This window comes from Spermophilus citellus, assembly GCF_964194105.1.
Source record: "Spermophilus citellus genome assembly, chromosome: 11".
In the NCBI taxonomy this organism is placed as follows: domain Eukaryota; kingdom Metazoa; phylum Chordata; class Mammalia; order Rodentia; family Sciuridae; genus Spermophilus; species Spermophilus citellus.
Window position 1 is genome coordinate 62,140,529 of NC_138192.1, and position 18,590 is coordinate 62,159,118.

The following is an 18,590-nucleotide window of genomic DNA, read 5'->3' on the forward strand; positions in this document are numbered from 1 at the left end:
GTCTATTTTGATGCCATACCATGCTGTTTTTTGTTTTGTTTTTGTTTTTTACTGTAGCCCTGTAGTATAATTTGAGGTCTGATATTGTGATGCCCCCTGCATTGCTCTTCTTGGTCAGAATTGCTTTGGCTATTCTGGGTCTCTTATTCTTCCAAACAAATTTGAAGACTGTTTTTCTAGCTCTGTGAAGAATGTCACTGGTATTGTGTTGAATTTCTACACTGATTTTGGTAGTATGGCCACTTCAATAATATTCATTGTGCCTCTCCAATGGAACCCAAGACACAGAAACTAAGCCACATATTTGCAGACATCTAACACTTGACAAAGGTGCCAAAATACATGGAGAAAAGATAGCCTTTTTAACAAAAAGTTCTAGGAAAACTGTGTATCCATATATGGAAGAATGAAACTGGACTTCTATCTCAAACCCTGTATAAAAGTCAAATCAAAGTGGATTGAAGATTTAGGAATCAGACCAGAAATTTTGCAACCGCTAGAAGAAAACAAGACCAACACTTCATACTACTGGTGCAGGCACCAACTTCTTTAACAAGACCTCTAAAACTCAAGAAAGAAAACCAAGGACCAGGCAGTGGGATGCCATTAAACTGAAAAGTTTCTGGATAGCAAAGAAAAGGATCAAGAGTGTGAAGAGAGGGCCCACAGAATGGGAGAAAAAATTTTGCCAGCTGCTCTTCTGACAGGGGATGAATATCCAGAGTATATAAAGAATTTAAAAAACAACACCAATCTACAAATAACCCAATCAATAAATGGGCAAAAGAACTAAACAGGCATTTCTCAAAAGAAGAAATATACATGGCCAACAAATACATGAAAAAATGTTCCACATTTGTAGCAATCAGGGAAATGCAAATCAAAAACTACACTAAGATTTCATCTCACTCCAGTCAGAATGGCAACAGTCAAGATTACAAATAGAAAATAATTGCTGGTGAAGAGGTGAAGGAAACAAACACTCATACATTGTTGGTAGGACTACAAATTTGCACCACCACTCTGGAAAAGCATTATGGAATGGTACTATCCCATCACTAGATATCTCACTCCCTGATATTTATCCAAAATAACTAAAATCAGCCTATTATAGCAATATAGTCACTTCAATATTTATAGCAGTGCAATTTACAATAGTCATATTATGGAATCAGCCCAGATACTCATTAATAAATGAATGGACTAAGAAACATATTTAAAAAAAGAAAAAAGAAAATATGGTATATATACACAATGGAGTTCTACTCAACCATAAAGAATGACATCATGGCTGCTGGTAAATGGATGGAAATGGAGCATATCATGCTAAGTAAAATAAGCCAGACTCGGAAAATCAAGGGAAGAATCTGGTCCCATATATGGAAACTAGACCAAAGTAAGGGAAAGCAGTGTGCCTGGGGATGGGGGTGGGGGCAGAATTGGATATCATAAAGATATGGAGAAAATCAGTGGAGTAGCAGGAGATCAAAAGGGACAGAGGAGAGATGGGAAAGGGGAAGCAATGCCCGATTAATTTAACAGACTCAAATTATGTGCATATATAAATATACCACACAGGAACACCTTCCTGTGTGTGGTAAGCACCAATCAAGGGTGGATAAATGGATGAGCAAGGGGGGGGTCAGTGGAGGGGAGCTGGGGAAGAGAAGGGGAGACAAAGGGAGGAATAAAGACTGAAATGGAGTGAGTCAGACTCTATGCATGTACGATTTTCTCAGGATGAACCCCATATGTGTAACTATAATTCTCTGGAAGAGAGGAGAGAGGAAGAGGAGAGAGGGAAGAGGAGGGGAGGGAAGGAGAGGGGAGGGGAGGGGAAGGAGAGGGGAGGGGAGGGGAAGGAGAGAAAGAAAGAAGCAGTAAAGGCCAGGTCAACAGTAAAGGCCCTCTATTTCTTAGTCCTTCTTCTAGGTGGGGGTTGTAAACTGAGAGGGGAGGATGGCAAGAGAGTCACAGGTAACTGAGCCTCTGGCTTAAAAACTTAAGAATCCAATTTTAGTTGTGTTTCTACTTAGTTGAACAATTAGACTTAACTACTGTCTCAGTCTTCTCCTCTGTAAATTGGGGGTATATGCTACCTATGATGTTAGAAAACATCAGCAAAGAGGTATAATAAGAAGATAATGCTTATATCAGTACGAGTCCACTTAGGAGACAAAGCACACCCATCTTTCCATATTTTTTAGTACAGAGAATAATTCATTAGGACTAACAATTAGTAATTGGAAAAAGAACAAAATGACCACCTTAATGTTAGCGTGGAGGAAGCGACTAGGCAAGGCAGTGTGCCCCTGAGCCTGGAGGAACAAAGGAAGGGGGTAGAACTATTACAATGGAGAGGTTTAATGGGATCCCCACCCACAGAGCTGCAGCGCTGGGTTGAGCTGGTGTCTCTGAGTTTAGAAGTGGCTGGGATCTTGTCTTCTGAAGAGTGGACCCCAGTCCTTGGTGTTTAGTATCTGTGAAGTGAGGCCACAATAAGGCTGTTTCTGCAAACATTAGAACAACTGCCAACTGGCCTGAGACTCTGCTGCTACTGAAAGGAACTACCACTGCTAAGGTCAAGAAGGGAGGCTGGGGTGATTCTGACAGAACAGGAAGCAGATGGCAGGAGTCACTCCAAGTTGATGGAGTCACAAAGCCTGACAAAATGGTGCATGAAAGGGTGGGGTTTTTAGAAGTACAATTAATAGTGCATAAAATTATTTTAAAAAATGGGTTTATTTGTGAAAATTTCATACATGCATATAATATCAAGGGCGGGTTTTAAGCTGAGAAACAGTCTGGAAGAATGCCTATGAGAAGTTTTGTGACAGCCTACCTGTGTTTTCTTAATAAATATTTGAATATAGGACATCTCTGTTGTATTTGAAAACAACTAGGAGTGCGCTAAGGATGAAGCTCAGCGGTCACAAGGCCCTGAGTTTCATCCCTAGGACTGCAGAACAGCAGAAATAAAAACAAAACATAAAAATCTTAGCTGTGTGTGCCTCTAGTCCCAGTACTCCAGAGGCTGATGTGGGAGAGTCATTTTGAGCCCTGAGTTTGAGAACAACCCAGGAGATAGCCTGTCTCAAAACCGAAACAACCAGGAGTCCTTGTTTAAAAAATGGAGCAAATCAAATATGTCCTCATCACAGAATTCTCACTGGTGGCTATGCAGCTCAGAGAATGTGGGTGGCCCAATGTGAACAAAGGTAGACATCAACTTTGAGGACTGATTCATGGCCAGAGAAGACTCTGGTCTTGGAATCAAAAGGTCTAGCTTGGCACATCAGACTAAGATGGCATGAATCCACATAAACTGCTTTACTTGAGAGACCCACATGTTTCCTCTTCTCACTTCATACATGTTCCCAGTCACCTTGAATATGGAAATCTTAACTGGGGTTAGATTTCAAAGTCAGTAAACAAGGGGAATCAGATGGGGTCAAATGACTTAGAAATAAGACCAATTTGAGACCCTCATATAACACAGCCAGATTATCCTCCAGAGTTGAAGCAGCCATGCTCCACAGGTGATTACCAGATGAAGACATCATTGACTATTCAAGGGCCAGGCTGCATAAAAAACTTATGTGAACTACTAAATACTATACTCACACTTACTCAGAACATGGGAACCAAGACCTGTTTGTTTATATCTTGGAGCTTCTCTTCACTTGGGTTCTGCAGTTACTAAGGAGAACGGCAAGCACTATTTAAACTGTCATTTACTCATCCTCTCCCTTTTGTTTCTTTGTTTTGCTGAAACATGTGTACAACACCCACCAGAATGACTAAAATGGAAAAGAAGAAACTACTAAGTATTGTTGAAAATGTAGAACAACCAGAACTCTCATACATAGCTGATGGGAGCATACATTGAACAACTCTGTTTAAAAATGGATTGGTAGCTAGGTGTGGCAGCACATGCCTATAATCCCAGAAACTTGGTAGGCTGAGACAGGAGGATCACAAGTTCAAGACCAACCTCAGCAACTTAGCAAGGCTCTAAGCAACTTAGCAAGACTCTGTCTCAAAATAAAAAATAAAAAGGGCTGGGGATGTGGCTCAGTGATTAAGCACCACCGGGTTAAATTCTTGGTACCAAAATACATAAATAAATAAATAAAGTAGATTGGTAATTAGCTGCTGAAGTGGAACATTACACCTGATGATTCCACTCCTACATATATACTGTATGATTCCATTTATAAAGTGTTCCAGAACAAACAAACGTAACCTATGCTGTTAACAGTTGAGAGAGTTCTGAGGTGCTGGTAGTGTTTGGTTTCTTGACCTGAGTGCTATTTCCATGGATGTACCAACTAAAAAAAAAAAAATAATTTACCAAAATTCATCAAGCTGTACCTTTTTACATATGTATACTTTTATGTAAATATATAAAATTTTAATAAAAGTTAAATGTGTCTTCCTTCCAACAAGTAAAAGAATTGAAATCAACAACCCACTCGCAGTGTTATTCACAACAGTCAAATGTGGAAGCAACCTAAGCATCCACCAAGGGGTGAATGAATGGCTGGATAAACAAAATTTTGTATATGCATACATGTAATATTATTCAGCTCGAAAAAGGAAGACAATTTGGATATATTCTACAATGTGCATGAATCCTGAAGTCCTTATGCTACACAAAGTTAGTTGGTCTCACAAAAGGATAAATACCATATGATCCACTTGTATAGGGAAATTAGAATGGACAAACTTACAGAGACAGAGAACAAAATCATAGGGGAGGTTGGTGGGGTGCTAGCACTTAATAGGTATGGAGTTTCAGTTTTACAAGATGAACAGTCTGTGGATGGATGATGGAGAGTTGCATAACAATGCGAATGTACTTAACACCATTGAAGTGCTTACTTAAAATTTTAAGTGTAACATGAATTAAAATTTTAATTTAAAAAGCTAAATGTGACTCTGCTATATACCCTCCAAGTAAGTGCATGCTAATGAACCAACTGACCTCCCTCTGAAGGACACTCTAGAGTTTTTACCTCTCTTCTCTTTAAGGCCTACTCTAATCCCTGCCTTTTTAATCCTGTTGTGCACAAGAAGTAAAAAGAGCTAAGAATAGGTTCTGCATATCCTTGGACCTTAAGCTACACAAATGCTTTTGCCATCTTTCTTCACTTTTATACTCACAACCACCTTTGATAAATGATGACTGGATGGACAGATAAACAAAATCTTATATATACATACATATGTCAGAGAGGCTTGTTATCATCAAGTTCAGGAAACTGAGAAGGAAAATCACAAAAGAGAAATATAAAACTCAAATTTTCAGGTACCAAATTCAAGCAGCAAGACATCCTCATAGTACCCTCAGGTTCATTACTCGCCTTGGAAAGCAAATTCAATTTTCAAATTAGTTTTCAGTTTCTATTGCTCCCATAAGAAAACACATTATATTACACAGATCTCTATATGTTGAAAATAATTCCACTGATTGACTTGAAAACAGTTTATTTAATTTATACAAATAACTACTAAATACAAAAAGTAGATTAAAACAAAATAGTTATTTTTTTCTGGCAGAGTTTAAATGCACATAATGGATAATTCCGAAGAAAATGCATTTTCCCCCACAGCGTTCAGGACTAAAATTCTACTGAAATCTTTGTTTCTAAATCAGTAATATATTCGGTGGTGTCACATGGGTAATGACTAAATACGTTCTGCATAAGAACTGAAAAAAAAGTTACAGTCTACACACATACAAATGTGAAGCATTTAAATGTGAATTTAACTGATAATAAAAGAAAATGTCCATTTCAGAGTATAGTGTTAAAAACATTTCAGTAATAAAATCATAAGACTACATAAAAATAAGCTTTAACATACACACAAAGCAGTTTTGTAAAAACTGCTAAGTGCACAAGTAATAAATAATTTGCAAAGTTGTGTATAAACAATTCCTAATGTTCGGCATCGTTGTAAACATCAGCACATGTGTAAAATGCAGCAAAGTCTGACATTACATTTTGTTTTTGCCAAATTGAATTCCTATTATCCAAAGACAGACCAGTGGAGTACGCAGCCAAAGTTTTGGCAAGTCGGGTCTTTAAAATTAAGAGTAACAGTGCAAGTAAGGAATGCAAAGAATTCCTAGTGCAATAAAGAAGAGAAGCACAGGCAATATTGCTGATTAAAAATTCACCACCTCCTTGAGTTTCCCGTGGGGAGTGTCTAGGAGACCTGTGAAAGATATGCAAAGCCACTGTCTTAATGCCCAGATCTCTTTTAGGATTTCTCTGTGTTCCTCCAGTCCCCTACCTTTGCAACAGTATCTGTCCACCATTAGTCTTTGCAGTGTGAACAGTTCATAAAATGCCCAGTTCACAGTCCTTGAGCGAGGTTGGGGTGGTTTTGGTGTCTCCCCAGCACGTGGCTAGGTGAGATGTCTGCCTCGTCAAAGTGGCCATTGAGGGAGGGAGACAGATGAGTTCTGTTCTGACAACCAGGCAGGCCAGCATTAGGTCCCAGCTGGACAACGACAACATCAAATCTTCCTTCTTGACACCGTGAAAATGTCAACAGTCAGTTTTCAATTTGTCTAGGGAATTATCAATTTTGGTCAAAGTCTTTTTGATACGCAGAGCTGTGAGTCTTGCAGATGGGTTTTGATACCAGCATTCTTTCATCAGCTTGGCCAGAGAGGTTAATGTCTGAGAAGAGAAAGAACAAAGACCACAATGACAAATTGGCTGTTTAGTGGCACTGAAAGCTGTTTGCAGAGGTAAAGTCAACTGTTTTGAAAAACTCTGCAGTTAAAGAGATGTTATTGCCATTTTCTTTAAACAATCAAGGCTTTAACCAATGATAAAGTCACTCAAGAGTTTCTTGAACTCTGTCCTTTCGACTCTTAATACTACCAACTTACCTTATCAGGCAAATTACACAGGCCAAGTTGGACCCCTTGATGGATTTATGGACACTAAAAGCAATGGTAGTAACCCAGAGATAGTGAAATTTGCAAATTGGATCACTTCCCAAAGTCCTAGATCTGCTACTAGTTATGTGTAGTAAGACAGGCTCTACAGCATTGAGTAGTTTGTTTGGAATTTTAGGTAAGCAGAGATAAAGAGGAGATGAAAAGCATCACTCCAGATCTCAATGCAATCACAGGGCTAATAGCAGCAGTAATATGTCTCCTAATCCCTGGTCAGTCATAAATTCTTCTGAATAGTATCACTCATTAGCAAGACCTACCAGACAGCACTTCTTAAAGAACAAGACAATTTTCCAAATCTACTCAGTTAGGCTCAAAGAGCCTTCTACAAAAAACAGGGAGGGAGAGTGGCCAATACAGAGTGTAGATGGCTTAGATACAAAAGATCTATTGAAATCAAAAGCAAGCAAATTACAAGCAGCCAAAATAGCTCTAGAACCAAGAAACTAGAACTCTCACCGGGTCTGAGAACCATCTGTTGGGTATGTTTGGCCTCTGTTGATCCACACACACTACTTTCCTCATATCTTCAAAACTTGGGTCATTGGGAACTACATCGTAGAATGGTGGCTTGTAGTCTTCCACTATACCTGCATATGGGACAAGAATTGTGCTGGGTTAGCAAGATAGTAAATGTTCCCCTAAGATTTAATTGATGGGTCTCACAGGTTATAATGTGACAGGATAAAGTACTAGTCACCTTCCTCATACCTCAAGCCGTTCTGGAAACTACAAGGAAATACTAACTACACAGCCTGTAGGGAAATGGAGGAAAATATTTATTAGAAGAAAGTATGTGAAAACTTCTCATGTAATCACGAGTATTAACAAAATGCTCCGACAGGACACACAAACAGCTCTGCAATGTCCAATAAAGATTGAGTGACCTAAAATAAAAATTCCTCTGGTTGTCAGAGAAGAACAAAACACCTCTAAAAAGTACACGAATCTAGTCATTTCCAACCATAAATAGAAGTAAAAAGTTGACCTCAAACTAGAGTTGGAGGCAAATAAATTAAGACCATCCCCCCAAATAAGGCTTTCTGTTATAAAATTATTTTGTAATAAGAATCATTGTTTAAAAATAATCCTTCCCACTGGGAGGGATGCTAATAATGTAATATTGCATTTCCTTGTTCATCCATTCTACATGCCATGAATACCCTCTAACCACCAGGCACAACTCTCCATTGGATGGTTCTGTTAATTACTCTCAGATTGAAGGCACAAGACAAACTGTAGAGAGACTAGCCATCAGGAAGGCAAAGGGACAGTGAAGAAAGCTGAACTCTTCTCTTACCCCTATGCAAACATCAAAGTGACCACTTTCAGCTTCTATTCCTGAATGACTTCCCATGGCTTAGAAACCTTTTCCAACAAAATTACATAATTCACTTGATCAATTGCAACTGGAAAACTGATTCTTCCCTTCATCGAGATGAAACCAAAAACATCTATTCTTTCCTTCCCTTCATCAAAAAAATTCAGTAGAGCAGTCAGCAGATAACTTGGCTTCCAGCTCTCTTCCCTTCCTCCATGTAATTTATTTCTATTCCTAAATACATAAGGGGTTATGGCAGAGGACAGAAGGAAGCTTTGCACACAGTTATGATTAAGTTTTCCTAGTTCCTACAAGCCACCTTTAAAGCTTCAATCCCCTTTTCATTTATTAAAGAAATTACCTAGCAGTGAGAAATTACCTACCGTTCTCTCGAATCCCATATAAATACAAACCGCTTATGCAGAAGATTAGATATGATAAGGAGCATCTGTTCAAGAAATACTACAGAATTTTTTTAAACTTCACAAATTCAACTAAAGAGTTTATTTTTAAAATAGAAAGTAGTCTAAATTGTATTTTTAAAAATTCTAGTTGGTACCCTTCTTACTTCTGAATCACTTAGCCCATTGCCTAGCTGCACTGTAATGTGTCAATTACCTTCCCTGACAAATCATCAACAGCCCATATTGGGCATCAACCACAGCTTCCAGAATACCTGGAACATCTCAGAGGTCTTACATGCTTCTCATGTAAGATCCCAGGAAGCATTCAAACAAAAATATTTTACTTCTTTTCAGTACTAAGAGACACCACCTAAACCCTGCACCTTTGCCAGGCCACATGAATAAATTTATGGTAAACAAAGATGTGCTTTTCACCACCTCTTAATTTTTTTCCGCAGGAACACATTTAATAACTTTGCTTAATTCTTTAAAATTCTCACAGAAGGCTATTTGGAGTAATTTGCCTAGTGAGTGTGGGAAGGGTTATGTGAATGTAAATAGTAACACAAAGTCAGATTTTTTTTTTTATTTCTAGGCAAAATAAAATGTGGATTAAAACATAAGATTTGACGACGCCCAACAATGAACTTCACTCTACAAAGCTGAAGTTTTCCCTTATGTTTCTATATCCCATAGTTTAATCTTATTAAATACCCCCAGCTTTTAAGAAAGGAAGTCAAGTTTAAAAAGAAAGACCACTTAATTGATTATGCCTGGGACTTTGTCACAACTCTGTTTCTTCAACCATTGGTCAGTGGTTGACTTTGGCCAGGCTTCTCCCAAATAAAATAAACCTAACTGTAGCAATCACTTGGAACTCCCTCTAGTCAAGGAAAGCACATTTCCATCAGTCAAAAATACATTATAGCTACTATGTGTGGAATGCTATATTAATGCTGAGGACAATAAAAAGCTTAAACATGCTCTCGTTTTTCAAGGAAATCAAATTCTAGTAGAAGATCAACACAGTCCCTTTCTTTCTTTCCTCAGATGATGGTTTCTTTCTTTTTCTTTTTGGTACCAGGGATTGAACCCAGGACCCTTACCCACTGAGCCACATTCTTATCCCTTTAAATTTTTTTTTTTTTTCCTTTTGAGACAGGTCTCACTAAATTGCTTAGGACCTCTCTAAGTTAGTTTGGCTGGCTTTGAATTTGTGTTCCTCCTGCCTTACCCTCCTGAACCACTAGGATTAGAAGCATGCACCACTGTGCCTGGCAACCATGTTTAATTGAAAGGTTTTTTTTTTTTTGTTTGTTTTGTTTTGTTTTTGAAGCAAATCTATCTTTACCAATCAAAAAGAACCTCAATACCTTTTCACCCCACTATTTATATCCTGAAAGGCAAAAGTAGAAATACTAAATGTTTGCTTGTTAGCTCAACACTGACTCAATAACCATGTGACCCTTTAAACTCTGTGTGTCAGAAGTTATACTTGGCAGTAGGGATACAAATGAAAAGGAAGTAGTGACCGTACTGAGGAGCAGGGCAATAGGAGAGGTGGATAAAACTGAAATGATAAACTTGTGTCAGAGACAGAAGCCATAAGATGGGGGGACAGAGAAGGACCCATCTGTCTGGTTTCCCAAGTACAATCTATAAACTGGTGCTACCAGAATACAACGAGCTTTCCAGGACCCAGGGGTTGGGTGCACATTGATAAGCAATTTGTGAGGGAGCATGAAGGTGAGAGGAAGACAAATCGCCACAGAGAGATCTTCGCTCCAGGCAGAGGGAGAGTGGGGCAGGGAAGGATGACAGTGAGCCTCACATGCTGGAGACATGAAGGGGAGATCCCTAGAGGTTAAGAGTGGGGCACAGGGCGGTGGGAAGCCTGGAAGGAAAGACCAGGGTGGGTGGGAGGTGAGCACATCAGGAGGTGACTTGTGTTACCAAGGTAGGAAGTGACTGACTTACAACGGTTCCTCATATTTGCCAAAAAGTGACAAACAATCTGGGTAGCCAGGCAAAAACAGTGAACTGTAAGTCCTATAAAGGCAGCCCCCAACGAGCAACTGCCAAATCGTGAGCCAGCAGAGATGACAGCACGAATTCAGGAAAGCAACTAAAAATATGAAATGCTTCAAGTGCCAAAGGAGTGGTACAAACAACAAACGATACAGGGATGCAGGGGAGAGGAGCTGTAAACGCTGGTCAAGGAAGGAACAAACAGCCCGGCTGGCCTTCCCATCAAGGCGGCTGCTGACTCAAAGCGGCCAGGGAAAGCAATCAGAGAAATTATTCATAACTACACCCCCTCAACTTTTGGCATGTGTAACTAATTTATACAATCTTTTTTTTTTTCCTCCTTGGGCATATGTTTAATTGAAAGTTTTGTTTTTTCTTTTGAGGCAAATCTATCTTTACCAATCAATATCCCTACCACTAATATGCAGCATGGCTCTGAGTAAACTCTCAGTTGTCAGTTTTCCAATACCTTCCGGCTACACATCACAAGCTCATGTGCAAAACAAGAATATCCTCCACATGTGCTCTGAAAAACATGAAATGCCCCGTGTCCTGCCTACCAGGGCCTTGGACTAAACACTCATCTTCTCCCCTTTGACAGATGCATGCCACAGGTCTTTCTGTTTCACATCCTACCCTCCCATATTCCACTGTCTCCAGCAAGATCTTCAGAAGAAAATTGAGGGTAAGTGCATTATGTCTCTCCTCTGCCTGTATTCCACCAGTATTGCCCCTAGGAGGATGTTCATTCCCCAAGACTGCCCAAGTCCACCACAATCCTTCACATACCTGAGCATCATCCACACTAAAATGGCTTGCAGTTCCACTAAAAGGGTGTATAAGGACCTTCCATCGCTCTTCCCCCTTGTGTAGAATACCAATTATCACCACAGTCTAATTGTATTCTCATTCTCACTTGCACCTCACACCCTCCCAAGCTTGCCCAATTGAGCTCTGGTTCAACTCTTTTTGGACTCAGTTCATGCCTCTGTCTTCTGAGCAGACCCTCCAACTTCCACAACTCCAGGGTCCCAAGACTCAGTGCTCACCCTATACTCAGGCACCTTCATGTGCACCTCAACTGTTATGGCTTAATCTGTTGATTTATGACAATTTATTATAGCTACAAGTGTATCCATACAGAGAGTTGCTATCCATAGGTAATTCCTACAGAAAGGCTGAAATTCTTCAGAGATTAGTAGAACTAATCTAGTAGTAGAATTTAATTAGTAGAATTTGAAAAGAAAAAAGAAGAATGGTTTGTACTTGCTTTCTGGGAAAATGATAAGTCAAAACAGTTGTTTCCTCTAAGGGTGGCATGTGGGACACTTCGATGTGGTTCAAGGACAAAACCTTTTGATCTTACTAATTGCATATTTATGGTATCACTGTCTTCCATTTTATGCCAGGTGACACTGGTTTTCCAACTCTAGTGGTGATATTAATTTTCTTTCAAAACAAATTTAACTTTGAAACTAGCCAATTTAAAAGAAAAAAATTACATAAATAGTGATATAGGTGTCAAATGGGTATGGGAAAATCATGAAGGTAGCATGTGTATGAGTGAATCCTGGGAACACAGAGTTTACAGAAAGGCATTCTTCCTGTTGAGACAGGGCTCAAAGAGGTGCCTCCAATATTTGTGTTATTCCACCTGATATAAAATGTCAAAATATTTTTCATGACATAGCATACAAAAAAAAATGGTTAGTGAACGTATGGCTAAGGCTTGTCATGGCAGAGGGGATGACGCTTCATAGTTCTGGACCTGGTGGTCCTGATTCACTGACAGGGGGGTCAGAGAATCAGTACAGTATCTGGGGCATCCAGGAGCCCTACAACTGGTAGCCCTTTCTGAAAGCAGAGGTGGAGTTGGGAGGGCAGCTCTGCTCCCTGCTAGGTAGATTAAGGTTGTGACAGCTGTGTCTGAACTCGCCCCCACTGCAATTCATGGACAGTGGAACCACACATGCTTTCTTTCTTTCTTTTTTTTTTTTAAATATTTTTTAGTTGTTGATAGCATCACATATAAATAAGTAAATAAAATAAAGGTCCAAGAATTGAACCCATATACTTTTTTTTTTTAAAGAGAGAGAGAGAGAGAGAGAGAGAGAGAGAGAGAGAGAATTTTTTATATTTATTTTTTAGTTTTTGGTGGACACAACATCTTTATTTTATTTTTATATGGTGCTGAGGATCAAACCCAATGCCCCACGCATGCCAGCCGAGCACGCTACTGCTTGAGCCACATCCCCCCCATATACTTTTTAAAGTCAAAACTTACTGCCTCCTCAGGAATCCATACTAAAATTACAAAACTAATTAATTTTAAATTAATTAATTAATTTCTATAGCTAAGATTCCCATAGATGCAATATAGCAAAAGTCGATGAATTATCAGTTACTAAGAAGTCAGGTTTAACTAACAATATTTAAGCAGCGATGGACTGAATTACCACAGGGGTGGACAAAAATGCCTAAGAAGGCTGCCTGGCATTTCCTGAGTTGGATTTTACACACCCCCAAACCTAGAGAGACAGAAGTGCCACCGGGCTCCAGACATTTGGTAGCTATAAATCCCTCCTAAGAAGGTGCCATTCACTGCATGGTAGGGCTTTTATGAGGTTTAAGCTGCTGAAGTTTTGTCTTGGGGAAGGACTGCTCAAGAGCCAGTCGGGAAGAGAGTACTGGGTAGTAAACAGCATCCAATCAAGTACTGCTGCCTTCAGGTTATTTTGGAATGAGGTCAACTGATTGCCCACCTCTATTATGGATCTCTAAATCATGGACAAGGAATTCAGAAATTTGATGGGGGGAAAAAAATCCTTCCTCCCACCTCACCTCCATATGCCTGACCCTAGCTGCTTACCTAAAAGGTAAAAACAAAAGAGTGAGCAAAAAACCTGAAATTACTATGAAAGTGAAAAAAAATTCCCTAGTATGATTCAGCTATTTGTTCAAACCTTAATATATGCTAAAGCAGTCAATTAAAGTCATGAAACATGTTGGATATTAAGTTGCTGAAGAAGTGAGAGTTGTCATGGTTTCCATACACAAGCCCATTGTGCTTAGGAACAGAAGCACATGCGGTTCCCTGGCAGGCTCAAGATTAATTAGAAGAGGTTTTTCCAAAATAAGTGTGCCAAACATAAGCTTCTTCTAACAAGAGTTTTCTAGTCCCCATCCCCGAAGAGGTGCAGCTTGGCCAAAGACCCAAATAGTTTTTGACACATGTGAATGCTGGATTTCATCACAAAATAATCAAAGCCAGTGAAACAGTGTTCCACAGAAGCTTCCCATGGGCAGGGAAAAGGGGAAGCGAAGGTCATGTCCAGGCCAAGTGCTAGCACAGTGAGGAGGAGAAAAGGGTGTCTGAGGTCTGCAAGCTCCTAGAAACGTGCCATTTTGCAAAGTAACCAAAATATGAGGACCAAAGCACTCTCTCTAAGCCCCACACACACACTAAGTGCTTCACCTCTGTGACCTCATTTAATCATCATCACCTTTTTAAGTGAATGTTACCTATCTTTTTCAAGTGTTCAAATTAATCAAAGGGACTGGGTCAGAAAGCATGATCTCAGGGGCCAGAGTGTTACTGATTCCCTTTTGCTGCCTCCAGTGGGCCCAGAAAAAAGACTGCCCAGCTCTAGAGGATACAGTCCAGCAGGCTTCTGTGTGTAATGACATCTCCAGAGACCCAGAGCAACAGAAGACAGAAATACCCATCTCAATAAGCTATATAACCACCAAACACCAGAGAAACAGATTTGTCCTGTCTTCTTCTGGTATGTGCCTGTGCAATAAGGGTACATCGCCTTCTCAAAATTTTAAGTTTTATATCCAGAGTTGTGTATATGCAGAAAGGAATGGTGGCATCAAATCTTCTGACCTTAGATCTACTAAAGTTCTGGGGCTGGGGCCCAGCACTGTGCGTCTCGACAAGCTCTGTACGTGATTGTGGTGCACGCTCCAGTTTCAAAACTACTGATCTAAGCAAAACCCTACCTGAAGTTCATGCACATATTCACACAGGAGAAGTGAGAAAACGGTTTTCTTTCCTACCAATTCCAAATTCAGTGTCAAACTGACACCACAAGTAAATTCCAAAAGACACTATTGAGAAATGTTCACATGTGAAAATGGACTTAACTCTCATTTCCTGTACAGAAACAGCATGAGGTTTATTATTAGTAGAAAATAAATGTACAATTCCAATAAAAATACAAAATACTACATATTTTTATGCTCATAGTTCACTTGAGGATCATATTGCTCCAAGAGAACTATCTGGTCATCAATTTTTATAATGGACTCTGAAATTCAAAGGATGCATAATTATAATAACCTTCTTAATGTAAGACATTCACATATTTAAATGAGGTACATTTTATATACAATGATTTCAACATCTATATTCCTTTAACGATAATACCTAAAGCTGGTAAGAAAGTGAAATAGGTACATCACACCCTGGGGTGAGAAGGATATTGTAAATTAGAACTGCTCTAAGGGAAAGCAATTTGGCAATGTGTTCCAAATCATAAAAATGTCCATACTCTTTGACCTATTAAAATCTGCTTCTTTTCAGATTAGGAATGAATTCTCCAAATGAAAAAGTGATGTGCACAAAAATGTCTACTATAGGCCCCAAATGGGGAGACAGGATGTACTCTAACAATATGGAAATGGATAAGTTAATAAAATATCATGTGAGCATTTAAAACAAGTACAGGGGCTATATGACAATGTGAAAACCACACACACAATTGAAAAAGATGACATAGATTTGAATTTATATGATTACAACTGAGTTTAAGGGATGCACAAAGAAGTACAAAGAAACGTGAATAAAATCTGAAAACAAAAATTTTCTTTCTACTCACTTTTTTGTTTTAGGGGAGTAGTCATTAAAGTACTAATTTTAGTAAAGTAGGTTTTCAAGTAGCATGGGAAACCATTAAGCCTGAGTTTAGATAAACTGATCTGTAGCTGGGGGGCAGGGGGTGGGGTGGGGGTGTCCATGTGAATGTTCTTAGAAGAGAAAGGACCACAGAAAGAAAAGGGAAAAATATCAAATTAGTCATTGCCAAAGGACAATAGCTGATTTACATGAGAAATAAGATACACTTACCTCCCCCTAAAAATCAAACCACATCACAAAAGTTCAACCCACAGAATTTTAGGAAATAGCTAGCAGCTAAATGATGCGAAAAAGGAGATCAATAAATCAAAAGCAACCAAAACATTCTCTCTTCCACCATCCACAACTGTGTTTTCCAAAAATAATGTTGAACACAGGATCTAGCAAGCAAGTTAACATTTGTTGAGCTAAATTTTAAACGGATGACTCTAACTTCAAACTGACTACTATTAATCACAGCTGATCTTTAAAAGCCATTTGGGTTTATGCCTATGACACAGGGAACGGGTTTGCAACATGAGTTCTTACAAAGCCGAATCCCAAGTTTCTGCCAAGCAAGCCTGCTTGGCTCTGCGCTGCACGCCCACAGCTGGAAGTGCTACTGTGCTGGCCGTGGGATGCCAGCTTCCTCTTCATTTGGGGAAGTTCCCCATCACACAGTTTATTCTGAGACCAATCCTTCTCTACAGTCTCTTTAAGATAAACTACTCAAGAGTCACACTTTTTTTTTTTTTTTTCAGTTCCAAGGTGCTTAAGAATGATTGGGGGGGGGGGGCAAGGAAATGAAGCTGATGTGCAATTTCAGGCAAAGTTCAGAACTTTATAAATCAGCAAAACAATCCCTCTGTCGCAAACAATTCTCAAGGCGCTTCAATGGCACAAACTGCCAAGGCAGTGGCTCCCAGCAATTGAGAAAGAATTACCAAGAAAATGTTCGTGACTTCATAAAAAAAAAAATGTACTTTAAAAGAGTAGTCAAGTTATGATCCTTGTATGTTTACTCTGAAACACTTGTTTTAGTACTCTCAGAGGGTTTGTTCAAAGCAGATACACTCTACTATCACACAAAAAGCTATCGTGAAGGCATGCCAATTTTAATTATTGTACACTAAAACTATATTAAATTTCCCAATTCCATTTCCACCACATAATCTCCTAGTCTGACTGTGTAGTCATGAAAATGATGATTACCCCCAAAATCTCAATTCTTAGAAAAAGGTATCCATGGAAGGTTGATGGAGCATAGATGTCAGAGGCTTCATGCATTTTTTTTTCTCAAATACTTTAAATCCAGGATCATAATGAATCACAGGAGAATAAAATGTAAAGTGTCATTGGAAATTAATAGAAATCTAAATATATGACATCTTCTTTTGTTTTTCTGGGATAATTTCAGATACATGCTGTGTGAAATAAAACTTCAAGTGGTGAAGATATGAAGAAGTTCATCAAGCTGATTCAAGAGATTGTGCTACAAAAAACACAACTTTGTGTGTTGTTGGGGCATGCCCAATTTTTAAAAAGATTTAATCCTTTCCAAACACAAAGTACCTTAAAGTCTAAATATGTATTTGAGATTGATTTGGGTACATAAAAGATAAGAGCCAGATTCCCTCTAAAATCCGGAACAAGACAGGGATGCCCTCTATCACCACTTCTATTCAATATAGTTCTCGAAACACTGGCCAGAGCAATTAGACAGACGAAAGAAATTAAAGGCATAAAAATTGGAAAAGAAGAACTTAAATTATCACTATTTGCAGATGACATGATTCTATACCTAGAAGACCCAAAAGGGTCTACAAAGAAACTACTAGAACTAATAAATGAATTCAGGAAAGTGGCAGGATATAAAATCAACACGCATAAATCAAAGGCATTTCTGTATATCAGCGACAAAACTTCTGAAACGGAAATGAGGAAAAACACTCCATTCACAATATCCTCAAAAAAAAAAAATACTTGGGAATAAACCTAACAAAAGAGGTGAAAGATTTATACAATGAAAACTACAGAACCCTAAAGAGAGAAGTAGAAGAAGATCTTAGAAGATGGAAAAATATACCCTGTTCATGGATAGGCAGAACTAACATTATCAAAATGGCGATATTACCAAAAGTTCTCTATAGGTTTAATGCAATGCCAATCAAAATCCCAACGGCATTTCTTGTAGAAATAGATAAAGCAATCATGAAATTCATATGGAAAAATAAAAGACCCAGAATAGCAAAAGCAATTCTAAGCAGGAAGTGTGAATCAGGCAGTATAGCGATACCAGATTTCAAACTATATTACAGAGCAATAGTGACAAAAACAGCATGGTACTGGTACCAAAACAGGCGGGTGGACCAATGGTATAGAATAGAGGACACAGAGACTAATCCACAAAGTTACAACTATCTTATATTTGATAAAGGGGCTAAAAGCATTCAATGGAGGAAGGATAGCATCTTCAACAAATGTTGTTGGGAAAACTGGAAATCCATATGCAACAAAATGAAACTGAATCCCTTTCTCTCGCCATGCACAAAAGTTAACTCAAAATGGATCAAGGAGCTTGATATCAAATCAGAGACTCTGCGTCTGATAGAAGAAAAAGTTGGCTCCGATCTACATATTGTGGGGTCGGGCTCCAAATTCCTTAATAGGACACCCATAGCACAAGAGTTAATAACAAGAATCAACAAATGGGACTTAATTAAACTTAAAAGTTTTTTCTCAGCAAGAGAAACAATAAGAGAGGTAAATAGGAAGCCTACATCCTGGGAACAAATTTTTACTCCTCACACTTCAGATAGAGCCCTAATATCCAGAGTATATAAAGAACTCAAAAAAATTAGACAATAAGATAACAAATAACCCAATCAACAAATGGGCCAAGGACCTGAACAGACACTTCTCAGAGGAGGATATACAATCAATCAACAAGTACGTGAAAAA

General features: G+C 38.8%; 1 protein-coding gene across 4 annotated transcripts in view; it reads right to left on the reverse strand.

The window, feature by feature from the left end:
• Positions 1 to 5,424: 5,424 nt before the first annotated feature.
• The window catches only part of ACVR1 (activin A receptor type 1), a 124,872-nt gene continuing 111,706 nt past the window's right edge, over positions 5,425 to 18,590 (reverse strand). For 3 of the 4 annotated variants that reach the window (XM_081260880.1, XM_081260879.1, XM_081260881.1), the window contains 2 exons: positions 7,436 to 7,566; positions 5,426 to 6,692 (listed from right to left, as the gene is read on the reverse strand). In XM_081260880.1, coding sequence (XP_081117006.1) covers positions 6,558 to 6,692; positions 7,436 to 7,566 — 266 coding nt within the window. In that variant the 3' untranslated portion in view covers positions 5,426 to 6,557. Of the gene's footprint in view, positions 6,693 to 7,435; positions 7,567 to 18,590 lie in introns of all 4 variants that reach the window. The other variant, XM_081260882.1, reaches the window with a different exon arrangement.